Source organism: Paroedura picta, chromosome 7 (genome assembly GCF_049243985.1).
Source record: "Paroedura picta isolate Pp20150507F chromosome 7, Ppicta_v3.0, whole genome shotgun sequence".
Lineage (NCBI taxonomy): Eukaryota > Metazoa > Chordata > Lepidosauria > Squamata > Gekkonidae > Paroedura > Paroedura picta.
Window position 1 is genome coordinate 123658457 of NC_135375.1, and position 26625 is coordinate 123685081.

At 52.3% G+C, this 26625-nt stretch overlaps 3 protein-coding genes across 4 annotated transcripts; 2 read left to right on the forward strand and 1 right to left on the reverse strand.

The window, feature by feature from the left end:
- Window positions 1–58: 58 nt before the first annotated feature.
- On the forward strand, window positions 59–11612 carry TRIM45 (tripartite motif containing 45). Of its 2 annotated transcripts, none has more exons than XM_077346322.1 (7): window positions 59–146; window positions 1668–2155; window positions 3901–4634; window positions 6006–6135; window positions 8683–8797; window positions 9254–9380; window positions 10837–11612. In XM_077346322.1, exons 2-7 carry the CDS (start codon window positions 1671–1673, stop codon window positions 10989–10991), a joined length of 1746 nt encoding a protein of 581 aa, XP_077202437.1. In that variant the 5' UTR covers window positions 59–146; window positions 1668–1670; the 3' UTR covers window positions 10992–11612. The 2 variants fall into 2 exon arrangements, with proteins under 2 accessions (XP_077202437.1, XP_077202436.1); XM_077346321.1 differs by lacking the exon at window positions 59–146 and adding an exon at window positions 465–703.
- A 974-nt stretch (window positions 11613–12586) lies between these two features.
- LOC143841675 (cystatin-B-like) lies at window positions 12587–18294 on the forward strand. The gene is made up of 3 exons (XM_077346325.1): window positions 12587–12753; window positions 16587–16688; window positions 18005–18294. The coding sequence occupies exons 1-3, from the start codon at window positions 12685–12687 to the stop codon at window positions 18131–18133; spliced, it is 300 nt and encodes a 99-aa protein (XP_077202440.1). The 5' UTR covers window positions 12587–12684; the 3' UTR covers window positions 18134–18294.
- A 486-nt stretch (window positions 18295–18780) lies between these two features.
- CSTA (cystatin A) lies at window positions 18781–22077 on the reverse strand. The gene is made up of 3 exons (XM_077346326.1): window positions 21893–22077; window positions 20343–20444; window positions 18781–19006 (listed from the first exon to the last, which is right to left on the reverse strand). Exons 1-3 carry the CDS (start codon window positions 21956–21958, stop codon window positions 18875–18877), a joined length of 300 nt encoding a protein of 99 aa, XP_077202441.1. The 5' UTR covers window positions 21959–22077; the 3' UTR covers window positions 18781–18874.
- Between the last annotated feature and the right edge of the window lie 4548 nt (window positions 22078–26625).

The window sequence follows — 26625 nt, forward strand, 5'->3', positions numbered from 1 at the left end:
CCTTCGGCCGGCAGCGGCGGCCCTCCTCCCCGCCCCCCGCCCCGCCCCGCCCCGCCCCGCCCCTCCGGCCGCCCCGCCCCGCCCCTCCAGCGCAGCGCCGCGCAGCCCCTCCGGCCCCGACGGCGCCCCCAGGGAGCCCCGGCCAGGCAAGCGGAGGGGCCACCGGGGTGGGGGGTGGGTGGGCGGTGGGGGGTTGGGAGGCTCTTCGCGGCCGCCCAAAGGGGAGGGCGTCTCAAGGCGGACTCCCCCCTTCGCGCTGGGCCCCCACCAGAGACCCCGAGGGTTCCCATCAGGGCGCCCCCTGGGGACGCTCCGGGAGACCGCCATCCGATGGGGTTGCCACCTCTGGGGTGGGAAGTGCCTGGAGGCTTTGGGGGTGGAGCCGGGGGTGGGCGGGGTTTGGGCTGTGGAGTCCCCCCTCCCGAGCAGCCCTGTTCTCCCGGGGGGCCGACTGGAGAGGCGCTATCCTTCCAGGGGATCCCCAGGCCCCACCTGGAGGCTGGCAACCCTAGTCCCCAGTGGAGACCCAGCGGGGCTGCAGCCTGCGATCTGGATGGGATGGATGGCTGTTTCTAGTACGGTTGCCAGCTTCCAGGCAGGACCTGGAGTTCCAACGGAATTGCACCAAGCCTGCCGACTCCGAGGACCGTGGGGGGAAACGGCAGCCTGGGAGGGCGAACGCCGCGGCAGGCCAGGAACTGCTGTGAGTCCCGGCGCACTTCTCCCGCTGTCCCAGGAGCTCATGGTTGGCTGGCTTGCTTGCTTGTTTGTTTCTCAAATTTATATGCCACCCTTCCCCTGAGGCCTCAGGGCAATTTACCGTCGATTAAAATTCCAACTTGTAAAATGCATAATTTTAAAATATAAAACTTCAAAGATTCAGGAAAGGGCTGCTTGGGAGGGGGGGCTTGGGGATGCCAGCCTCCAGGTGGGGCCTGGGGATCCCCTGGAATTCCAGCCCATCTCCAGACTGCAGAGCTCAGTTCCCCTGGAGGAAAGGGCTGCTTGGGAGGGGGACTGAGGGATGCCAGCCTCCAGGTGGGGCCTGGGGATCCCCTGGAATTCCAGCTCCTCTCCAGACTGCAGAGACCAGTTCCCCTGGAGGAAAGGGCTGCTGGGGAGGGTGGGCTTGGGGATGCCAGCCTCCAGGTGGGGCCTGGGGATCCCCTGGAATTCCAGCTCCTCTCCAGACTGCAGAGCTCAGTTCCCCTGGAGGAAAAGGCTGCTTGGGAGGGGGACTGAGGGATGCCAGCCTCCAGGTGGGGCCTGGGGATCCCCTGGAATTCCAGCTCCTCTCCAGACTGCAGAGCTCAGTTCCCCTGGAGGAAAGGGCTGCTTGGGAGGGTGGACTAGGGGATGCCAGCCTCCAGGTGGGGCCTGGGGATCCCCTGGAATTCCAGCTCCTCTCCAAGCTAAAAAGATCAGTTCCCCTCGAGGAAATGGAGTCCATCCTCCAGAGCATTGTAGCCTTCTGTGCCCCAAATTCTGTTAGTCTTTTAGATGCCAGTGGACTTTCTCACTGCTACAGACAGACAAACTACCCATCCTGGCCTGTCAACCGTATTATATTCCTAAGACCTGAAATGCTTTTGGGGCCATGCCCCTGCTGGCTCCTCCTGCTGACTTTGTTCTTAAACCCACCCACCCTCCCACCCCCTGTCTTTCAGGAGATGTCTGATTCTCAGGGCGAGGACAGCCGGAACGGCACCCCCGAGGACCCTGCTGCGGAAGAGGCGCCTTCTCGAAGCCGGTGCCCCCTGTGCACGGAGCCCTTCTCGGCCCCCCGAATCCTGCCCTGTCTGCACACGTTTTGTGCCGCCTGCCTGGGGAGGCTGGAGCCCTTCTCTGACTTGGCCTCGCACGCCGAAGACTCAGACTCCGGTTCGGACGGGTCGTGGCTCCGTGGCCAGCGCCAGGACCGCTGGCTGCCCCCGCTCAGCCTCCTCTGCCCAGTCTGCGACGCCGAAGTGGATTTGCCCCCGGGCGGGGTGGAGGGCCTGCCCACGGACCACGTGGCCCTGAGGGAGGTGTGGCTGGAGACCTTGGAAGGGACCGGCCTGGCCTTGGCCTGCGACCTCTGCGCTGATGGGGAGGCCGCTGGGCACTGCCAGACCTGCCGGGTCTGCCTCTGCCCCTTCTGCTGCCAGGCTCACAAGTGGGTGCTCCCCCGGGACTCTCCCAAAATGAAATCCTCTGCTTGAGTTTGGGCCACCCTTACGGGATGCCAGCCTCCAGGTGGGACCTGGGGACCCCCTGGAATTACAGCTCATTCCACAGTACAAAGATGGCTTCTTTGCAGGGTGGGCTGCAGGGTATTGGGCCCCCCAGAGTTCCTCCCCAGGCCTCATCCCCAAATCTCCAGGACTTTCCCAACCTGAATCTGGCAGCCCTACCTCCACACCAGGTACCCCTCTTGCCCTTCCCCCATAATGCTTGCTTCTTTAGCGAAAAAAAGAGAATACAGCTGGGTGTCGTGGTTAAGAGCAGCGCGGGGGGGGGGGGGAGAAGTGGGTCAGGTAATCCTTTCCTTGATCTGCTAGCAGATCTGCATGCAGGGAGTTTTTATTTACTTTAAATGTATCCGTTTATACGTACATACCAACTTTTAGCCCCAGTGGGGATCCAAACCAGCTTTTTCACATCATTCTCCCCCCCCTTTTTTTTAATTCCTCACAAGAGCCCTGCACAGTAGGTCAGACTGAATGTGTGTGAGAGGCCTAAGTACACCCAGCAAGCTTCCTGCGGCGGAATTCAAACTCAGGTCTCTGAGATCGTAGTCCTGCCCGCTGTATCATGCTTGCTTTTCCTTTCATCCAATTCAAGCTCAGTGGTTCAGTGGATAGTTATGTTATGAATCACCTTCTCACCCGATAGCAGAGCTGTTTTGCCACTGCTGGAGTTCTTTTGGGATCCCTGTCAGGAAGTAAAAAGGGTAGCCAAGTCCTTGGAATACAAGTCCACATGCTGACTTTTAAATACTTAAAAAGAAAATCAGGAGGGTTCAGCATTCAGCAAAACAGGATGTAAAGTTTAACTTGTCATGAGACTTTGGGTTCAGCCCCTGCCTTCAGCTGGCTCAGAGGTGAGACAATCTAAAATCCCATCCGCTCAGTCCTTTGGCGGTCCTGCAGAAACCGGAGGTCTTGATCTCTGCTCCCTGTTCCTGGCTCGAGATTCTTGAAAGATATCCCGGGTCATTCTCATTATTGATTCACTCACCTTTCTCCACTTTTTTACCCCTGAGAAACCCTGAAACATTCTTCAGACTTTGGGAAACCCCAGAAGTGGCACAGAATACGGTGGGGAAGCAGAGCTGGGGACACGCCCACCTGGGACCCCTCCCCTTCCAAGCCAATCATGGGCCTTTTTGGGAGGAGGGGTTGATATGACCACATAGGTCTTATCAACCGAAAACAAATGTTTAAAAAATATATACAAAATTTACTCCCATCCATTTGGGAAACCCTTCCAGGGCTGTCAGGGTTCTAGGAAACCCTGATTGAGAAAGTCTGACTTATTTAGTTAATCTTCAGGTATCCCTTCAGCCTCCCATTCAGAATCAGAATTCGGACTAGGGACTTTCAGATCCTAATCCTGACACTAGCTACTACCTCATGCTGGTGCCATGGATCTGAACGAGGTTTGGCCCAGACAGTGTCTTTGGCAGGATCCAGGGGTCCCCCAGTTTTATCTCCACAACAACCCTGTGAGGTGGGTTAGGCTGAGAGCGTCTGATGGGCTCTGAAGAGCTTCCCTTTCAAAGTTGGGAATCGAACCAGGGACTGTAAATAAAGTAAATGAAATTTAATAAATAAAATGTAAAGGCACGTTGTCTAGAGAAGTAGTTTCTCTTGTCTGCTCGGAATCACAACCGTTCTTGTCATCTTGCTCTATCTTTAGGAGACAGAAGAAGACCGCTTCTCACCCCATCGTGGAGCTGCGGGATCTGAAGGGCTACGCCCACCTCGAGAAGCCCACCCCCTGTCCCTCCCACCCTCCGGAGGAGCTGAGGCTCTTTTGTGAGCGCTGCAACCTGCCCGTGTGCCAGGAATGCGTGCTCGGGGCCCACCGGCAGCACCCTTACAACATGGCTGCCGACGTCATCCACAAGCATGGGGACTCGATCCGGGAGCTCGTGAAGGTCACCCAGCGTCACATGGGAACCCTGCGGGGGGCCCTGGACCAGATCCAAGGGGTCGGGGAGAGCCTCAGCCGCAGAGCAGAAGCCGTGGCCCTGGAGATCCGTGCTTTTGCCGACGGGTACATGAAGGCCGTTGAGGAGCACCGGGACCGGTTGCTGCAGTCCCTGGAAGAGCTGAGAGGCAGGCGGGAGACCCAGCTGCTCTTGCAGAAGGCCCAGCTGCAGCAGCTGCTGCAGGACATGCAGGCGGGCGTGGACTTCACCGAGCACCTGCTCTCCGGCGGCTCAGACCTCGAGATCCTTCTCACCAAAGGGCTGGTGGAGAAGCGGCTGCAGGGGCTCAACAGCGTGGACTATCACCCCCACCCTGTTGCTGACGACCAGATCCAGTTCTCTCCTCATGAGAAGGCAGCCCCCATTCAAAGCTATGAGGTCTTTGGGGCCGTTCTCAACGGAACCACCGATCCAGCCAAGTGTGTCCTGCAAGGAAAAGGTTGGGCGACCCTTCGATACCAGTTTCTCCACCGGATGTGCTAAGCGGGGCTGAAGCTGTGACGGATGGGCTCTCCGTAGACACAGAGGGGTCTGCTGGAGAGACGTTTAAAGCCCCTGCCAAACAGCTGATCTTCAGGAAGGGTCAGCTGCTTGGCAGGGTCTTTCTCCCCTGCAGACCCCTCCGAGGCTGTGGAGAGTCCAAATTCCTGCCTGCCTGATCCTTCTGCAGCCGGCTGCTGACTGGAATTCAGTGGGGTGGGCGTGAGGCTGTGTCTCCCTCCCCGATCCCTCTGGAGCCTCTCCCCAGATCAGCTGACGGTCAGGCTGAGTGGGAGTGTTACAACACGGAAAGGGGGGGGGGCACTTCACAATGGAATTACAACAGAAAAAAATTAGAGAACTGTCCCAGGGCTAAATTACTGTAATGTATAATTTGTACAATTTAACAAATAACCCATTGGTTTCATCAAACTGTCCCCACTAAGCGTGATACGATGACTGGTTTATATTATTAGATAAGCACAGCAAAGTAACTCAATAGGAATAATCTTTCAGGGTGGAAAATTCTTATAGCAATTATTATAGGAGGACAAAACCACTGACGAAAAGCCATTGAAAACAGGCAAAAAGAAAAGGTTGGTCATTTATTTGGTATTAAAAATTGAAAAACAGATTGTGGAACTGTAAATTTATTTGTTAAACTGTACAAATTATACATTACAATAATTTAGCCCTGGGATGTGTGGGAGTGAGGGTCAGTTTGAATTGCCCCCCACCCGTGTAAGATTCGTCTCACCCTAGATCAGCTGCCTGTCCAATGGTTTTCTCTCTCAGCTGCTTGGTGGACTCCGAGGCTTTTCAATGGACATCTAGATCCCTTAAAAAAAGCTGAAGCCCAAATTGATTCAGTTGTAGTCGAATCACCTGAACCCGAATCCCTGTACCAGTACTGGAATTCGGGTGATTCGGGTACACTCAAATCATTTCGGGCTGAGCCTGAACTCCCAAATTTTTCTGCCAAGCGTTTTCAGGAGGCAGGCGGGGCCAGGTAGGGCTGTCACCCAGCAGAGCTTTTGATTGACTGTTAGGGATTTGTTTCTGTGTGAGTTTTCCAAAAACGTTGCATTTGCAGCAGCTGCCACCACAACACAAGGATCTGTGTTACTGACGCTAAGTGGCAGCGTTTTATCCGGGCCCCAAACCCACCTTGCTGTGTCAGAATTTCAAATTTGCCCTCAGGCTCAAAAACTTTGGAGATCTCTGCATTGTTTTGTTTCAAAAGGCAGCCCAGCCATGGGAAAGCGGGGGGGGGGGAGGTGTCAGTGGCCGCCGCGACTCCCTCTCCCCTGCTGGTTTTGCTTTTTTCCAGATGTCGGCGGCCTCTGTCCAGGCGAGCCCTTTGGCCTGATGCTGCTGTGCAAGGACGGGTCGGGCGAGCGGGTGGCGAGGGGAGGAGAGCCCGTCCGAGTGACCGTTTCCCACCAAGAGAGGAAAGACCGGTGGGTAGCTGGCTCCCCCAGGGGTGGAATGCATTCGCCTCCTCCTCTCCTCCTTTGGGATGTTCTTCTCCTGGCCTTGGGGGCAGAATGGGCCGTCCCACTTGAGACCGTCGGGGGGGGGGGGGAGTCGCAGTTTTGAAGGCCCTCCCGAAGGTCAACTCCCTGCAGATAAAAATGGTTCTCAGGCACAGACCAGCTACTCAGCAGGCCTAGGCAGTGGCTCCACTCTTCATTGTTTATTTATTTATTACATTTATATACCGCTGTCCCTTAAGGCTCCACAGGGCACATAAAAACCCTATTTTATTTTATTATTAATTTTTTATACCGCCACCTCCCAGACCAGCCGGCTCGTGGCGGTTCACAACTAGGGTTGGGCGCTTCAGACAAGATTTTATCTGACATTACTTATGTCTCAATAGACTAGCAACTTGCTTCCCCACCCCCCACTAGAAAAGCCACAGCGATATACTTCAAATACTCTCCTCCCAAGAATATCGAGTGTGTGTGCCCGCCGGCATGCTGATGCCCGCCCCGCCCCTCCCCTCCCCTGCAGTGCGGCGCTGGCTGTGCCAGGAGAGACCGGCCGTTTCAGGGGCCGAAGCGCCCAACCCTGTTCACAGCAATAAAAACATGGAAGCGTAAGATGGCAAGATTACCACCTTGCTGACATTACAATATAGTACATTAAAATAACACCCTTTAAAAGCAAAGATGGCAGGCATAACAATTCCCAACAGGCCCGTATTCCTCACTCACCGGTTCCCGGCAGTGTCAACAGATGTCAGCTGGGGCGGTGGATGGCCCCAGGGGGTCCAGATGCCATGAGGGTGGGACCCGATCTTATAGCCCAGTTTGCAGCCCGGCCTCAACCGAGAGCCCTGCGGAAGAGCTCCACCTGGCATGCCCCACTCAACCCGCAGGCCCGCAGCTCTTCCGGGAGCTCGTTCCACCAGGTAGGGGCCCGGACTGAATGGGCCCTGGCTGTGGTCGAGGCCGGGCGTGCTTCCCGGGGACCAGGGATCCTCAGCCAATTAGTACCCACAGAGCGTAATGCCCTGCGGGGGGCATCAGGAGATAAGCGGCACAACATAAGTTCTACAACTGCATCAATTAACAATAATAACAACAACAATACTTGGTGGAAGAACTCCATTCTGCAGGCCCTGCAGAACTGTGCTAGCTGTGCTGCAGCCAGAATGCAGCTGTACCCCTCAAGCTGTGAGCCAATTCCTTCAACAGGAATGCACTGGAGATAGGTTGTAGGTCGTGCATCAGGGGAACGGCCAACCAAAACCAGGCTGGAAGGGGGAGGGGGACTCTTGCCCTTAAGCACAGTTCCTTTTCAGAAGCCTTTCCCCTTCTGTTGAATAATCCCTCTGTAAAACTCAGATTGCCCATCATGCAGCAGGGCCAGATCGCAAGATACGTGTTCCGTCGCTGGCTTTCAAAGCAACAATCCCAAATGCCGTTTGCGGAACAAGCTTTTCGTTCCGGTTGAGTGAAACGCTATCATGCCATCTTTGGCCCTGGGAAAAGTTCCATCCCCTTAGAGATTTAAAATGTTTTTCCCTCATTGGAAGGAGATTCCACCCCCACCCCCGGCACACCTCCCTCCCATATTTTCTTCTCTGCATCAAACCATAATATATGGTGTATATGCTGGCCTCATAGAGGTATTTTGCATTTATTTATTTATCACAGCCTTTCTCAGCCTTTTTATCACTGAAAACCCCTGAAACATTCTTCAAGCTTTGAGAACCCCCAGAAGTGATGTCAGCAGGCCACACCTACCTGCCACACCCCTGAAGTCATTTTTATGACCAGGGTCCCTACCGTTTCCACCCTATCTAGGTCCATTATTGGCCTCGGGAGGGGGGCAACATAACCATATATGGTCATATTATCTAATTCTTTTTAATTGAAAAATATATTTTAAAATTAACTAACTCCCTCCCAATCGCCGAAACCCTTCCAGGGCCATCGAGAACCCTTTGGGGAGAAAGCCTGATTTAAATATTCATACTCTTTTGTCCGCGGTGGAGAATCTATAACATTCATTGCATAGGGAGGGAATTTGAACCCAGGTTGTCCATATCGGAATAGGATGTGCTCGCCACAACCCTGCAGGAGTTCTCTAGAGACTATTTGCAAAATTCAGTCTCTGCCCTTCACTGTTGGGCACACCCAGGCGAGGAGTAGGGCCAAAAGGTCAGTCTCTGGTCTCTGGAAAATCACCAGGAAACCGCGTTCTTCTGCAATGAGCTGATCTCAGGGGAAAGTCCACTCGAAGTCCAGAAAACTTCACAGCATCTTAAAATCGGATAGCAAAGGAATGTGAGCATAGCTATAAAGCTTCAACAGACTTCTATGTCCTGCGCTGATATATGTGTCAAGGGAATGGGAAGATTTTGGGCCACAAATTTTGCCCTGATGCCCAGCAGGCAGGAGGGATCTCTGTGCTGTGGGGTCAAAATCCAGATGTAAACCCATCTCCCATCTTTTCCCACGAAAACCAAGAACTGACTCCCTCTCTGTCTCCTCCAGTGCGACCAAGGCCACCGTATGTGACAACCAAGATGGGACCTACCAAATTTCGTTCACCCCTAAGGAGCCGGGCAAATACACCGTCTGCGTCTTTGTCAGAGGGCAACATGTGCAGGTAACGCTTCCCATTTCCATCATGTAACACTAACCGAAGCCATCAAACTCAAGGCTACTCCTTAAATTTGTCAAACACTTATTGGGTGATGGCCAGCGGTGGGCCTGGGGTGTGGGGAGGGGAGGGGCCCCGGGTGGGCGTGTCCACAGCGCTGCTTCCCAACCATATTCTGCCCCACTGGAACACTTCTGGGGTTTCTCAAGGCCTGGAGACTGTATCCGGAGTTTCTCCAGGGTAAAGAAAATCGAGGAAGGCTGCTGTACAGTCTCTTTCTGGATCTGCTCTTCTGGATAAGGTTCGTGGGTGTTTTTCTCCGCTCATTTTACCCCGCCGCTGAGTTTATCCCCAAGACAATTGCAAAGGTTTCATGGGAACAACCCTGGCGGCAGCCGTTGAAGTCATGCCCCAGCAAGGCCTGAGGATGCAAACCTGCGGCCACTTCTTTTTTTTCCGCAGGGGTCTCCATTCGCGGTGACGGTGAAGAACAAGTTCCGTCAACACCGCGGCCTTTTCCACTGCTGCACGTTCTGCTCCAGCGGGGGGCAAAAGGCAGCTCGGTGTGCTTGCGGAGGGACCATGCCCGGTAAGTTTCCCCCACCCCACCCCTTTGGAAAAGTCGCCTGGCTTATGAGCAAACGTCACCTCAGTTGTTTGGGCGCCGCGAGAGATCTGTAGCCATGGAGACTGTCTGCTGTGCAAAGGTTTATGGACCTTTGCCGTAATAGAAACCCTCTGGAGAGCCAGCCAGGAGCAGTGGGGAAGGAGGGGCAGCCTCGAATCTGGAGAGCCCGGTTTGATTCCCCACTCGGCCACATGCAGTCAGCTGGGTGACCTTGGGCTAGTCACAGTTCTCTTGGAGTGGTTCTCTCAGAGCTCTCTCAGCCGCACCTACTTCACAGGGTGTCCGTTGTGGGAAGAGGGAGGGGAGGTGAATGGAAGCTGTTCTGAGACGAACCGGGCCCATGTAGGTGTGTCAGAGACATTATCCGAATGTGAAGCAGCTTGAACACTGTTAAGTACTATATAAATGCAGAATGTTATAATATGTTGTCTTTCTTTGCACAGAAAATAGAGATGTTTAAGCCCTTCCCCCCTTGTTTTGGCCAACCCAATTTTGGGAGGCGCAATTCCTCCAGGCTAGACTGGCCAGGGATTCTGGGGTTTTGGAGGTGGGGCATCATCTGGGCATGGAATTGGGGTCCCTGTGGGTGGGCAGGTAGTTGTGAATTTCCTGCATCCTGTAAGGGGTTGGACTAGATGACCCCATAGGTCCCTTCCAACTCTATGAATCTGTCCCCGGGTGGTATCCAACCATCTGTGCATGAAAATTTCCCCCGTGCTCTTCTCTATTCTTGTAGCCCCTTCTGTTCTCTGGAAGAATATTTCCAGAGTATGTGGGTGGCATACTGAGGAAGAGCCTCAGTTACTGACCTGGGGCAAAGGGGTGGTGGGAACTCAGCCTTTCCTCAGTACAGGAGTGCTGGAACATCAGGTGGCCGATATCCAGCTGGGGCCTGGAGAGATCCCACAACTATGACTGGATTATAGAGACCAAGTCCCCAGGAGGAAATGGCTGATTTGGCCGGCAGGGCACATGGCAACACACTGCTGCTTCCAGTCGCCTTCCCTTCCTCTCCCCAGAACAGACACCCTGTGAGTTAGGCAGGGCTGAGAGAGCTCCGAGAGAACTGTGACTGGCCCAAGGTCACCCAGCTGGCTGCATGGGGAGGGGGAGGGGGGAATCCAACCCGTCTCCCCAGATTAGAAGCTGTGCTGTTAACCACTACACCTCGCTGGCTTCTCAAGAGGAAGGAAAAGCAATTCCACCCTTTCGTCCTCTCCTACTTCTGGTCCCATGACCCACGTGGCTGTTCCCAGGACTGATCTTTCCCTGTCTTGGAAGCGTCTGTAAGAACGGAGAGGGAGGTGTGACTATTACCCCCTTCCATGCAGGGGGGGGGGGGAGGAGGCGACCCCTGGTCTGTACGCCCGATGAGGCACCCTCTCCCACGGGTTTTGCTTTCTTTCCGGTGCGGCAGGCGGCTACCAGGGCTGTGGCCACGGCCACAAGGGCCATCCGGGCGCTCCCCACTGGTCATGCTGCGGCAACGCAGAAGAAGCCTCCGAATGCTCCGTCAAGCAGCCCGGCGAGGATCCTGCGCACAGAAGCCTGCTCAGAACTGTGGTGCTATGAGCGGGGGGGGTGGGGGTGGCAGGAGTCGGTGGGACGGGGCAGGCGAGACCCTCTGGCCACGGCATCAGAGCACTGGCGGATGAGAAGCTGCCCTTCTGCGCTGGTCTGAACTGCTCAACTGGGAGAGACGAAGCAAGAGCAAATAAAGAAGTGCCTTTCTTCCCACTGGGGGGTGGCGGGTGGGCCTGAGGGCTGCGTGGATTGGCTGCCTTCATTTATGCACCAACCTTCTCCACAGTGCGGCTTGGAAGGCTAATCCAGAGCCAGCTATGTATTCTGGAATGAGTCGTGCTAGCAGAATTATTATTATTATTATTATTATTATTATTATTATTATTATTATTATTATTATTATTATTATTATTATTATACTCAGTAGACTCAGGGCACTTCACAGTATATTCCAAATCACATAAATATAATTCTAAAATACAAAATAGAATCTGATTTAAAATTTCCAAACATAAAAACTCCAATATTGCCCATAAGGTTCTTCTTCATCATAATCTTTATTATTGTAGCCCGCCCTTTACGTGAGGCTCAGGGCAGGTAGCATCTACAGGAGAATTGTCGTAAGTAATGTTAAAATGCTTTCAATTCCATTAAAAACATTTTACAATCCATGCGTCTGCCAGTTTTTCTTTGGACGGACAGATCTGTACTTTCCATCAGCTGTTTCCTCAGGGAAACGAACTGTATTGTCCCGTCTTAGTGAAATGTGCCTTCTGTTTGTGTCTTTACTGATACCTGTTATGCCTTGACATTCTGGGCACGTTCAATGCACTTCTGAAGTAGATTTTTGTGTTTTGCATGGGGGAAACGAGCTGCAAAAGCACATGGAAAGCACATTATCCAGCATGTGCAGAATGGCCCCGGCTAGCCTGATCCCAGGGTTGGCCTTGGTCAGTATTTGGATGGGAGACCAACACTACTACTGAGTCACTACTGCGCAGACGCAGGTCCTGGCAAGCCCTTGCTTAGGAGACCCTATAGCGGCCTTTTTCAATTGTTTGACCGCGGAGGAGCCCCTAAAATCATGTTTCAAGCTTTGAGGGGTGCTGGAAGTGATGTCCCCTGGCCACGCCTCCCTGCCACACCCCCATAAGTGACATCCCCACGCGTGTTCCCAGGTGAGCTCATGGAAGCACCGAGGGGAAGGCTGCAGACCCCCCCCCACCCCCCGGGAACCCCTGGCCGGGAGCCTGGCCGGGAGCCTGGCCGTGGCTGAGCGTCCCCCGGGCTGGAACCGCTGCGGGAGGCTCTCTTGCTGCTGCTGGGCGGGGGCCGCAGGGGAAGAGGCGCCGCCCGAGACGGTCCCGGCTCTTTGGTGCAGCCTGGCCGAGTGGCGGACGCGTTCCCGGGACCTCCAGGCGCCCCCTCACCCTACCCCCCCCCCCAGGGGCCCTTTCTCCCGGGGGGCCCATCCATCTCTCTCGCCTGGAGACCAGCTGTGATTCCGGGGGATGCCCAGGTGCCGGCTGGAGGCTGGCATCCCTAGCTGGAGGGTGGCTCTCGCATCCCGCGGTCTGCTGGCGGCGAAAGCGAAAGCGCCCGGGGGAGGCGGCGGCGGAGGAAGAGGCGGTCCGCGCTCGGATGGGCGGCCCCGCCTGCCCGCCCGCCCGCCCGCCTGCCCAGCCGGCCTCCCTCCGTCCCTCCCTCCGTCCGTCCGTCCGTCGGGGGTGCGGCGAGGGCGATGCTGTGCGGCGGGCTGAGCCGGGGGTCCCAGGCGGCCACGGCCGAGACGCAGGCGCTGGTGCAGGCGGTGAGCGCGGGGGGGGGGGGGGGCCGTGCACAAGGGGTTGCCAACAGGCCTGGGGAACCCCCTCCCCCTGGTCCCTTTCGAGCGGCGGCCGAGCCTTCTCCCGGCGCCCCCGGTCAGGCCGCGCTCCAAGGGCGCGCGGCATCCGCGGAGATGCGCCCTTGGTGCCGGTTCCCGCGGGCGGAAAGCGCCGTCAAAGTGCCCCAGAGGCCGGCTGGGTGTGGGGCCCGAGGCCCTAGGATGCGTCTTCCCACGCAGTTCTTGTCTCCAGGGTCAGGGAACCTGCCGGAGGCCACTGGTCCCATTTTAGAACAAGATGCTACACTTTCTCGCCTTAAATCGCGTTGACAATGGAAGGTCTCCAGCCGCTCCCTGGAGGCTGGCAACCACACTGCTCCACACACAGGGCATGCGAAACCTGCAGGCCGCTTTCCTGCAAAGGTGGAAATGGCCTCACTGAGTCAGCAGCACAATAGGAGAAGTGAAACAAAGGCCCTTCTGAGCAACGCCCCTTTGTGTATTTAGCGCATCCATCCCAAGAAAGTCGGCATTTTCCTCCATGAGGCTGAGAACGTGGAAGTGGCCCAAGATCGCCCAGGCAGGGGTAGTCAAACTGCGGCCCTCCAGATGTCCATGGACTACAATTCCCATGAGCCCCTGCCAGCATTCGCGAATGCTGGTAGGGGCTCCTGGGAATTGTAGTCCATGGACATCTGGAGGGCCGCAGTTTGACTACCCCTGGCCCAGGGAGCTGCTGGGCCATGAGGTCTTCCAGAGATGCATCTGAGAGCCACGGATTGGGAGCCCCATGGCCCTGGGAGAAGGGTGCTTTTGACACACTTAGAGGCGGGGGGGGGGGGCAATGAGAATGGGACAGGCAGGGCAGCTCCACAGTAATTGTTCCAGAATGAATGCAGGGCAACTTGGGTGCGCCAACAGCACATCTATGTGCCATGGCCCACTGGCTGAGAAGCCCTGAAGCAGGCGCTAAACAGAAGCCCTGAAGCAGGCGCCTGAGAACCCACCCAGCCATCAAAATCCATCCAACATGCACCCCCCCCCCAGTAATATCTAAATTCAGAATGCAAATCAGTTTATGAATGCCATACTAGACCAGATTATGATGCACATACACTAGATATACAAAGATTAAAATTGGGGAATGAAAGTTACTTGGAAATAGGAGGTGGGTTTTTAAATTATTTCAGAAACTTAATTTAAACCTATAATTGATGAATGTTTTATTACATAAAGGTAATTTATTTGGGAGTTGATTATTTAACTTGGATGTTATCTGTCCTGAGTTGACCAAGGAATAATACATAAATTATTATTATTAAGATTGGACATTAACTCATCCATTTTATTCTCCCCTGAAACTGGCTATAATGCAAGCGGAGAACAAAGTTTAAGTCCCACAGCAGTACCTTTAAGACCAACAAGGTTTTATTCAAGGTATAAGCTCTTGTGGGCATGCACGCGCCCTCTGACACAAGAGGAGGCGTTTGATGAGCTGGCACCGATTCTTGTTGCTGAAGAAATAAGTAGATGGGCTGGTTTTCACTACCGAAGAAGTCCCAAAGCAGCTTACAAGCACTTTCCCCTTCCTCTCACCACAACAGTGAGGTAGGTGGAGCTGAGAGAGCTCAGGGAGAACTGCACTGCAAGAATAGCTCTTAAGAGAACTGTGACTAACCCGAGGGGGGGAGGAGTGGGGAATCAAACCCTGTTGTCCAGATTAGAAGCCCACGCTCTTAACTATGACACCAGAATGGCTCTGGGAAACCAGTCCGTCCACCTTGAGGTGAAAATTTCAAAGAAATGCCTGTGAGGGAGATGTTTTAAAAAACTACTTGAACGGGTCCTGCCAGGTTTTCAGGGCTGTGGCTGCTCCAGAGTTTTCTTGGGAAGGGCTGCGGGGCACCTAACAAAAGGAGATCTGTCCCTTTCCGTTTGCCTGCGTCTTGTTCCTCTCCAGTGACTCATGCGCTCAATGGCGCGGTGTCTTGTGATTCCTGACCGATGTTTACATTTCCGCTTTGGGGCTGACTGGCGGAGGGGGGGGGGGAGCCTAGCGTGGGACAGGGATGCCAACCTCCAGGTGGGACCTGGGGATCCCCTGGAATTATGGTTCACCTCCAGAGCACAGAGATCAGTTCCCCTGCAAGGGGGAGGGATGCTTTGGAGGTTGGCATTGCCCTGAGGCCCCTGCCCTTCCCAGGTCCCTCCATAAATGCCCATACATTTCCCCCCTGGATTTTCCAACGCTCCCCCCCCCCCACACACACACACACACACACATTGTTGGTTTTATTCTCTCACTCCCTGGGTATTTTAAGGTTACCCCTCTTGTCCCCTGCCCTTGGGTTTCCCACCTCGTGTGGCAAGCCTTTTGTGGCACATTCGACCTCCGGGGTGGCCATTTTATTGTTGTTTTATTGTTGTTGTTCCCACCCCCTTGGGGCGGAATTCCAGTCTGAAAAGGTGGGAGACTCTAGAATGGGATGGATTCTCATGCTGAACTCAACCACCTGGGAAGTTAGTTGGCCAAACTCTCTTCTTTTGGAGCATTTAGCTGGACAGGGATGAAATTAACAGATATTTCCACTTTCTGCACATCAGAATTTCTGCATAGCTAGCTTCGTCAGAGTGTTGGAGACGGGGCAGCCCCCTGGCAGTGTGACCTCCCAAGTCCCTTTGCAGAAAGTGTTGCTCATTTCCCCACTCCCCCCCCCCTGCATGATTCATTTCCCTGCTCTGTTCCCCCATGACTCAGAACACGTGCTCTGTCTTCCTGGAAACCTGCTGCGTTTGCAGAGTGGAAGGTAATACCAGAACTCTGCTTCTGTCCAGTAGAAGCTGCATAGAACCAACATTTTAGAACATGATGCTAAACTTTCTTGCCTTAAATACCATTGACAATGGGAGATTTATTTTCACAAGTATTTAGGCTTTGAGGTCAACCTTTTCCCCTTCCCTTGCTTTCTTTGGATTCTCTCAACATGCCATCCTTTCGGGAGCATATTTAGGCCTCAACTGGCCACTTATTCAGCTTCCCCCACCCCCCTGTCGGTTAATTTACAAAGTCATCTTTTTCTGAATACATGGGAAGTGCACAAAGTAATTGTTGATCCCTCCCTTGCTTATGAGTGGTGTTCAATAGCTTTGGTCGTCTGCCCAAATCGAGAAACCCCAGAAGCGGCATGATCCGGGCGCAATATGGTGGGGAAGCAGAGCTGTGTCCAAGCCCCCCCGGAGCCCCTCCCCTTCCCACCCCCCCAGGCCCATCATTGGCCATTTTGGGAGGGAGGGTTGATAAATGTTTAACCCATTTGCAAAATCTATACAAAGTGAATTAACTCCTACTTATTTGGGAAACCCTAACAGGAATGTCAAGAATCTCCCGGGTTTCATGGAACCCTGGCTGAAAAAGCCAAGTCTATGCAGTTTACTATTAGAATTCTTCACTCCGTTATTTTTGGCTCCACAAACACCCTCCGAGTGGCTTGACCTCTTCTATTTCTGATTTCTATTCTAACTGATTTTTCTTTTACTGCTTATTGTTTATTTATGGGATAATAAGAAGGGAGAGTTTTAACCACTTGTTTTCTGATAACTTGAAGCTACCAGGCCCACACCTACCTTTCATGGGTCCACAGAGCAGGTAGTGGGGAGGAAGGTGGGGAGGAAAGGAAGCTACTTGGGAGGAAGGATTTAAGGCATTAAAAAGGGGGGTTTTGCATTGAGCCGAGAAACCAACAGGTGCCCAGGTTCCAGGTATCACTGGTTTGAAGATTAAAAGAAACGTTTCCCCCTCTGGTTGTTTCTTTCCTCAGGTGAAGGCAGAGGTGGAAGCGAAAGAAGGGAGGAGCTTTGAGGTCTTCAATGCGGTGGAGTTCAAAACACAGATAGTTGCTGGAATGAACTACTTTGTCAAGGTGCCACTTTGGACCCCAATACCCTTCACCCAACGTCCTGCCGTACGCCCTGCCGTCATCCATGGGGAATTTGGCGCAGTCAGTCTAGACCAGAGTTTCCCAACCGGGGCTCCCTGGAGTCTGGGGGCACCTGCGAGTTCCTCAGGGGTTCGGCGGCCTTTCCCAGAAGTTCGGGGGCCACTGACTTCACTGGAGGGTGCTGGAGCCCCCTTCCCCTGTTGCTCTGCAGGCCCCACACAGAGCAGGCCTCCAGCACCCACTTTGGCTGGATCCTGTCGGCCCTTCCTAGCGCTGGGCACATCCGGTGAGAGGGCATGGGTGGCGTCACTTGCGGGCCTCCGGATTAGAGGCTGCCGCTCCCTAACTGCCACACGCGTCTGCATGCCCCAGGCTGGAAGGCCCACTCTGCCAAGGCTTAGCCTACCTCACAGAGGTGTTGTGAGCATGGAGGTGGAGGAGAGGAGAACAATGCAAGCCCTTTGGAGGGGGAAGGTAGAATGAATGAATAAATCAAGGGTAGTCAAACTGCGGCCCTCCAGATGTCCATGGACTACAATTCCCAGAAGCCCCTGCCAGCGAATGCTGGCAGGGGCTTCTGGGAATTGTAGTCCATGGACATCTGGAGGGCCGCAGTTTGACTACCCCTAGAATAAATAAATGGATGGAAATCCTATACTTGCCACGTTAAAACGGAGAGGAAAGTGGATATTTCTGAGACCATTTGAAAACACCTTTTCCACCTTCTGCTTCAGCCCACGTGACTTGGTGGTGGTGGAGAGTGTTGTCCAGTTGCAGGTGGCTTATGGTGACCCTGTAGGGCAGGGATTCCCATCCAAACTCCCTCTGGGGCCCCATGAGAGCTCCCGGGGTGGCCAAAGGGTGGCTCTGCAGATGCCCATGGACTACAATTCCCATGAGCCCCTGCCAGCACTGGCGTCATAGCGTGGCCAGCACTGGCAGGGGCTCATGGGACTTGTAGACCTTGGACATCTGGAGAGCCACTGTTTGGCCACCCCTAAGCTATACCCTGCCTTAATGGACTCGGCTACACTTCCAACCTGGTTCTGGGGCAGCCTGAAAAATATTTGGGGCGGAGGGGTCCTCTTCAGTCAGGTTTCCAAAGCAGGAGAGGTTCAGAGGTGGTGCTTCGTAGCCTGCCTCTGCGTGGCCACCCTGGGCTAGTTGTTGGGTCTCCCGTCCCAATGTTAACCGGGACCAACCTGGCTTATAGTCTGAAATCTGGTGGGATCCAGTCAGCAGGGGCTACCCAGGCAGGCAGCCCACACCACTGACCGGTTCCTTTCGTTCCCTCTCAGGTCCACACAGGCGATGATCGGTACCATCACTTGCGCATCCACAAAAGCCTCCCCCACGAAAACAAGCCCCCGGCACTGACCAGTTACCAGAGCAACAAAGAAAAGGACGAGGAGCTCTCCTACTTCTAGAAATCCTCCCAGAAGGCTCTTTCCAAAGCCACGCTTACTCTGCAACACAAGCCCCACAGTCCCTTCCTCGGAACAGCCATGCTCCATTCCCGCGAAATATATCTCGGTGGTACCGGCTCTTGGGACCAACTGTAATAATTATATTCACAATGATTACTCTACATTTGCTTTGCAGTTATTGTCCACGGGATTTGCGTTGACTCTCCCTGATTGAAAAACCCTGGTTGCCAACTTGGTAGTGGTTAGAATTTCTAGAGATTTCTAGAATTACCTCACGTTACTTCCAGGCAATTCAAAATATTTTAACACAATCCATTCATTTTAAAAGGCATCCTATGAAATTTCACTCTCTTATATTTTATGGTCAGTTCCTCCTCCTTTGGCAGCCATTTTGCAGTTGACTCCACCCCCCTGAGTCAGAATTCCAAAGGCGCTTCCCCACAAGAGACCCCCTGCGAGGTCAGTGGGGCTGTGAGAGAACTGTGATTGGCTCAAGGTCACCCAGGAGTAGGGAATCCAATAAAAGAGATTGCCATTCTTAACCATTACACCAAGCTGGCTCTTGGGGATATTCTACAACCCTCTTATTATTGACACACTAAGGGAAGTCCATCTTCACGATGGAAAACAGAATCAGAAACCAACACTTATCAAATCTGGTGTCTTTTATTTTAAGCATTTGCTAACTTTGGGATGTCAGTCGTTTCAGCACATAAAGAGGAGCCTCCGACGTGGGGATTTTTAGCCGAAATAGTTCAGTGGATCATTCGCTGTTTTGCCCGTCTGGTAGCCGGTCAAGGAAATGGTCCCATTGTTGCACGGAAGCGATTCAAACACACGCATGTGTACGTACTCGCCGTGCCCCACACCAATCTGTACAGAAGAGAATTAATTTGGCATTTTTAATTACTAATCAGATTCCACGTGAGCAGTCCTTATCAGGACATGTCTTAAACACCAATGCCAGAGAGAGAATTAGCAAGCAGAGCATCATGGGTGGGACGGGCTGGCCTGGTCTCGCCAGAGCTCAGAAGAGAGCAGGATCAGCCCTGGTTGGTCCTCGGAAGGGAGACCCCAACAAAGGACGCCCGGGGTTGCAGCACAGAGGCAGGCAATGGCAAACCACCTCCGAATAGCTCTTGCTTTTGGAAACCCTACGGGGATGGCCACAAACGGGCTGCAACTGGATGGCGAAAAACAAAATCTGGCTACGTGTGTAATCATTAACAACCTAAAAGTTTTGAAGTGTTTCCAAGTAATTTGACTAGCTTGAATGCGCAACTCAACATTGTAACAAGGCTTCTATATCTTTACAAGAAGGGTTCATTTACACCTTCTCACCCAAGGATTAAAGTAGATTATGTCCATCCACAAACGCCGTCCCAATGGGGAAACCTCTAAGAATTTACCATATATACTCGCATATAAGCCGAGTTTTTCAACCTTTTTTTAAAGCTGAAAAAGTCCCCCTTGGCTTATATGTGGGTATACAAAGAAAAAAAGCTGCCAGACAGGACAGGGGGTGGGGTTGGAAGACAACTATAAGCTGAAAAAGCAGATGCAGGAAGAAGCAGAGAGGCAGTAAGCCCAGGAGGGACAGGGGGAGGGGAGGGAAGGGCAGTCTCCGCCTCCCTCCTCACTGCCTTAACGAGGCTAGCACCAGGCCAGCACGTGCTGCGGCTGCAGGAAGCTCTGAAGCCTCTGTCTCAGAGGGAGAGCAGAGAGCAGAAGGAGAAGGAAACGCCCCTAGAGGAAGGAATGGAAAGTGGAGGAAACAGAACACCCAGCAAAGAAGAAGGGAACTGGATAAAAAGAAGAACTGGATATAAAAAGGCAAGAGGGGTCAGAGGGAAAGAGAGAGGAGGAGGGGAAAGGGGGAGGAGGAGGGTGGGGAAAAAAGGAAAAAAAAGATCCTGTCCAAAAGGGAAGGGGAGGGGGAAAAGCCACTATCCAAACACCAGCCCTGTCTTACATGCGAGTCCATAAGGTTTTCCAGCATTTTGTGGTGAAATTAGGTGCCTCGGCTTATATGTGGGTCGGCTTGTATGCCAGTATATACGGTAATCAGGAACGCAAAGCACAAGGAGGAGTAGATGCTTTGTGTGGTCTGTTTAAACTGGTTGTTAAAATCCTTCTTCCGCCATAAAAGTTTTTATTTTTAAAGACACCCATTTCAAACTCTCAGTTGTTTCTCCGTTAGAGCACTGACCTTAATGAAGTAGTTCACCCCAGCGACCACCTGTGTTCGGTATTCTACGGCAGTGAAAACAGGGTAGCTCTTGTTTTCCCTTGCTTCTAATTGAGGTTTCACCTGAAATTTAAATTGTAAAAAATTACATTGAGTTTGACAATAATACTGGGCTGGATCCCGTGGATTCATTTGGATCCGTGAGATCCACTTTGGCACGGAGAGATTCCCATCTTGCCATGTCCTATCAACCATTCCCGTTGCTCGGCTTGCATGGGGGGATCAGCGTCTTGGGAAGAACATTGGGACCATCCAGGTTTGTTTCAGAAGACTCGTTATTTTGGAGGGGGAACACGGGGACATTCGGACACACGAAGCCACGTTTAGGCCAGGAGAAGGTGCGCTCCCTCAGCAAGTTAAGCAGCCGTTGACTGCGGCTTGCATCTCTGAAATTTTACATTACATCCCTAGAATAATAGAAACATTTTCCGATTGTTTTTAAAGGATCCGTTTATTTTTTTATTTGTTAAATTTATATGCCACCTCCCCTGAGGCTCAGGGCGGTTCACATAAAATGTAAGGAACAGGACCATTGCAGAGAAATCGGTAACCGTAAGTAACAAACAATAATTAGTGGGAACGGTAAATTTATAACCACAACATGCAAACAGACCCATAACTGGTCGATTCAGGCACTGGATTTCATGGGAGGAAGTCTCGGGGGCCAGAGGGGGTGTCTGTCCTGGCCGCTGACAACCAAATGCCTGGCGGAGGAACTCCCTTTTGCAGGCTCTGCTGAACTGCTCTAGCTCCAGCAGGGCCCCCCTGATCTCCTCTGGGAGCTCGTTTCACCAGATCAGTTATCTGTGGGACTTTGTAATAAATATACTTTATTGTACTGCGATGTTCTCTTCAGCTGCAACCTCATGGAGTCAACATTTTTTTTTTGCACTATCTTTCCTCTCCGGGAGGTTGGCAACCCGAGACAATCCACATATTGTTGCAGATCCCAGTTTGTTTTTATTCTGCTTCCAAATGCAGTCGATGCACAAAGGCCAAAAGGTGGAAAAAACAAGGTGTCTTCAATGGGGCAATCTGCTCCTCTCCCCATTATTGTATAGCTTCCTTTCTCCTGACATAAATCTATTCCTCTGTCCTCTCCCCATTACAGCATAGTATCCTCTCTCCAAGCAAAAATCTGCTGAGGTTACATGAGATACAGCCCAGTATATCCAAGTAAGCAATTCCCAGACACTAGGCTTACCATGTGAACTAAGAGTTGGCTTTTAAAACATACCCTGCTTTTCACTGCCCAAAGGAGTCCCAGTGTGGTTTACAAACACTTTTTCCTTCCTCTCCCCACAACAGGCATCCCGTGGGGCTGAGAGAGCTCTAAAAGAAATGGTCTGTGAGAGAACAGCTCTAAGGCAACAGAGACCTGGAGAAGATCTCTCCACCTGAAGTCTCTCCCAGCCCTGCTTGTGGACTTTCCAGAATCCAGCGGTGTTGAAAGACAAAGTACTTATATTCCGTCTTGGTGAGCCTATCTCAGTGGGGGCTTTTTTGCTCACCTTGTCTGCTATCTGTTGAATCTCAGGAGTAGCCGGTTTGGCAGCGGTTAAGCCTCCAGGCATCATGGTGAAGATGGAAACTCTTGACAGGGCTGGAGAGTCCTTGGGAAGAAGTCCAAGCAGCAGCAGTTCAGAGACTCCTCTGGCTCCTACATACTATATACTAACTCACAGGTCATGTGACTTCACAGGTCATGTGACTTGATCAAGGTAATTAATTTGTCCACCGCCACCACCACATAGGCACATACTAGAATACTTTTTAAAAAGATTGTCTTGATTTAAAGGAATAATTGTCTCTGCACAAAGATGCTGAGGGGAGGATAATAGCTGACACATCTGAATTTTAATTTCTGATTCTGTGATGTTCCCTCATGAGAGGGCGTGGAGTCCTCCTGACTCACCCACCAGTTTCATGTGACAGGCTCCCCACTGGAAGAAGGAAGGAGTTCCTTCAGCATTGCTCAACACACAACTGGGAGAGGTTATATCTGGAAGTTCTGCTTCTCAGACAGAATTGAGCAAACACCTTCCTTTGCACAAGCACAAATGAGAATCAGAATGTGTTACTCAAACAGGCCATCTCCTAATTATTTTGGGGGGAATCAGCTGAAAGGAGTGGGGCTAACTGGGATTTTCACCCAAGTTTTCAGACATTGTACCCTTAGAGAAGCTTCAAAATAAAAGCAGTCAGATGTTTGACCAGAAAAACTTTTATTAAGGGAAATAAAGGGGTACAGCATATACACAAAACATACCCACACACACAAACACATAAAAGACTGTCTAAGAGAAAATAAGGCAGGAAAGGGGAGAGAGAATATTTTGGGGAATGTGATATTTACCAATCTAGATGAGGTCCATGGAGGCAGGAGCAAAATGACCAGCATTCACTGAAGAAAGGGCCTACACAGCAATGAGGGTGCATGTAGAGTGCTGAGAACACACACACAGCAGGATACTTTTGATATAAGGCAAAATGTTCGCTGGGGTGTTCTGACATATCAGCCCTGAAACAATGACTTAATGAGTGTTGAATGTGTGTTGAACAAAGATTTAGGAAATTGTGATGAGATTTACCTAAGGTGAACTAAAGGTGTTAATGGATCTTGATCACTCTCTGACCACTGGACAGGAAAGCTATCTGGTTTGAGTGAATCGAGTTAAGTATTTTCTAATTAGGGTAAATGCTTGCAGGGGAAGTAAGACTGGAAACTGATGGTAATAGTTGTAAGTTCTTGGGAGACCTATTGTCCTAAATTATGTCTCTCCCAGAAGTGGAGGAGGTCGACAGTGAGCCAGCCATTCCTTCCCTCATGTTCCATCCCTCATGACATAGCTCAGGGGTGGCCAAACTGTGGCTGGCAGGGGCTCATAGAAATTGTAGTCCATGGACATTGGAGAGCCACAGTTTGGCCACCCCTGGCATAGTCAAACTTGGAAGCTAAGCATGACAAGAATTTGGAAGGGAGACATCAAAGGAAGATTCTGCAGAGAAAGGCTATGCCAAACAATTTCTATTTCTCACTTGCCTTGGAGGCCCCTTGCTGGGGTCACCATAGGTACGCTGTGACATGACCATAGATTATACACATGATGGGTTTGCAGTAGTCAATTTTCCTGCTTCAAAAGCATTCTGCACTCTTTCACAAAGTTGAACAACCTAAAGGGAACCATCACAAAACCACAAATGATTCAGAAAATTAATCTTACCAGCTCCAGAATGATTTCTCTCTCCTTCCCATCTGCCAGAATTAAAGTTTAGGTGCGTCCAGATGTGTGTGCCCTTTGCCAAGACTGAAAAATTTATTGGCTCTTGGCTGGCAGCCTGGGATCTACAACTGTCAAGTCAATAAATGAGGGCCAATCTAGGGCCAACTGTTTTTGTTATGAGACTTCAAATTACTTGTTTAATTTGTTTGGTTTGGGACATTGTAAGTCATTTAATTTATTTATTCATCCATCATTTATTATATTAATATACTGCTCTCTCTTACGTCTCAGGGTGGTTTACATAGAACATGGGATTAAGTACAGCGCAATATAATAATGTCAAGTAAATGCCATTAAATACAGCAATACTAGCTTGCCGAGCCGGTTAGCTTGCGGCTCGGCAAGCTTCTCCTCTCCCCCCCCCCGAAGCCAGAAGCTTGCCGGGCCACGAGCTAACCGGCCGCTTTGCCGGCCAATTTGCTCGCGGTCTGGTGAGCTTCTCGCTTCAGGGGGGGAGGGAAGAAGGAGCCGCGTCCCAGTGCCAAGGCCTTCGCGGCCCGGCACCGGGCCACGGCCCGCGGGTTGGGGACCACTGCGTTAGGGCTTTTTCCCTAGGGATAGTTCTCTTAGGGCTGTTTCCGCAGCTCTCAACCCACCTACCTTACAGGGTGCCTCTTGTGGGGAGAGGAAGGGAAAGTGATTGTAAGCCCCACTGAGACTCCTTTGGGTAGGGAAAAATGGGGCATACAAATCAACTCTTCTTCTAGTGATGCATTAAGCAAACTTCTCATTAGCTGGATTTCCAATTTGGAGCATTCCGGAAACTGACATTTTGGGGAGGCCCAAGCCTCGGGGGTCAGCCCCAAGAAACCCCACACCTGTGGGGAGGCCCCCATGCTCCCTAATCCTGAAGTTTCATAAATGCCCCACCCCCACTCCTTTAACCGGTGCTTCAACACTGGTCCAATGATTCAAGGACATGGCCAGCTGCAAACGTTTCCGGAAGGAGAAGACTCCAGTGACCTTTTAGACTTGTATGACAGAACCCATTTGTATATTGTTTTATATCGTGAATGCCATTAAAGGTTTTGTATTGTATTGTATTGACCTTCCCAGGATCCCCTTGGAGCACAGCTTGAAGCCCCCTGCCATACCTGGGAGTCTGTCCCCAGCACAGTGGCCAGGAGGGGCTTTTGCCAAGCAAGGTTTTTCTCCATCCACTGGAGATCTCATGCATGATGCACATTTTTTTAAAGCACCTTTGGCAGCAGGTACCTCTGCCACACTAGGATCTTCACCGTGCGACTGAAACGCCAGCTGAATTATCACTAAACTTAGGTGGATGACTCCCTCGCTCTAGAGAGGAGGAGGTGGCTTCTGGAATGATCTGTTTTTAAACTGAAAACAAATTAATCTCAATGATTATTTCATGATTATATTGCGTCATTTGAGAGCCAGCATGGTGTGTGGGTAAGAATGGCAGCCTCTAATCTGAAGCGCCAGGTTTGAATCCCCGCTCCTCCTCTACATGTAGCCAGCTGGGTGACGTGGGCCAGTCAGTTCTCTCAGAACTCTCTCAGCCTCATCTACCTTCCTGGGTGCCTGTTGTGGGGAGAGGAAGGGAAGGCGACTGTCAGCCACTCTGAGACTCTTTTGGGTATTAGAAAGCAGGGTACAGAAAACCAGCCCTACTTCCATTTTATTGTTTACATGATTGTTGTTACCCACCCTGAGCCTTTGGGGAAGAGTGGATTATAAATAAAATGTTTTTTTATTATCATTATAAGACTAGTCAAAAGCCCGTTGCATTCAGGAATGCCATGGACACTAGCGGGCAGTGGCAGGTAGAGGGGGCTAAGGGGGGGGGGCGTACTGGAGGTGACGTCGGCGTCAAGGTGGTCGTTGGTGGCCAGGTCGCTGGGAAGGTGGCCGAGTGGCAGCGGGTGCTTGGGGGGCTGGTGGTCAGTGGAGAGGGCGGTGGACAGGCAGTCGCGGGGGTCACGGCGCATCCTCGCCGTGCAGTGAGCTGCCAGGGAGTGTGGTGCTGGCGGTGAGGGCCGTCGGGAGGGCCTGGTCTGCCAGCATGCGGGCAAAGGGTGACACGTCTCCGCTGGCGGGAAGAGCTCTGTTGAGGAGGAGGCCCTGTGGCTTGCGGGTGCCAGGCCGCGGGGTGTTGCCAAGTGAGGTGTGTGTGGAGCAAGTTGCTCCGTGGCGGGGGGGGGGCTGGAGATCCGCACGGCGCCCCACAGCCTGGAAGGAGGCGAGTGGCCAAATGGAGCCCTCAGCGGCCAACAGCGAGGCTTGGCAAGTGGCATCACACGGCTGGGGGGAGGCAGGCGCTGTAGGGGAGGTCCTAATCCGGAGGCGCCCAGCCTCGCTGGGGAGGCGGGCGCTCTAGGGGCTGTCTCGATTGGCTGGACGCTTCCGGATTGGCCCGCTGCCTGTGGATTCTGAGGGCCGGACAGCAGAGTGTAGACCCGGACAGCACCACCCAGATGGCTCTTTCCACTTTATTAAAGAGCCAGTGGTAAAGATAAACTGTTGGTATTCAAAGTATTTTAACACTATTAAATCCTTTTAATAGGCAGCCTATTAAATTTCACTCTGTTACATTTTGTGGTCAGTTCCTCCTCCTTTAGCAGCCATTTTGTGGTTGACTCCACCTCCTTTCGCAGCCATTTTGCAGTTGACTCCACCTCCTTGGCAGCCATTCTGACCACCCTGAAAGGATGGGGGCTGCATCCAAGGACTTTTGAAGAAGCCTTTCTATGTAGGCTGTGCCAGACGACCACCTGCCTTTTCCGTGAGTCAATTTTGACTTTCCCTGTAAGGAGGAGGTTTCACTTGGACCAGTATCGAGAGCCCCCCAGATTCTGTGGCATTACCAGAAGTCCAGAAATCCCTCCCCGGTTCATAGGTTCAGCCGCCTCCCCATAACAGGCTGCATCTCTATGTCTGATACATACCAGGCCACTTCAAAAGGAGCACTCATAATAAGACCATTGATATGACCTAACTTT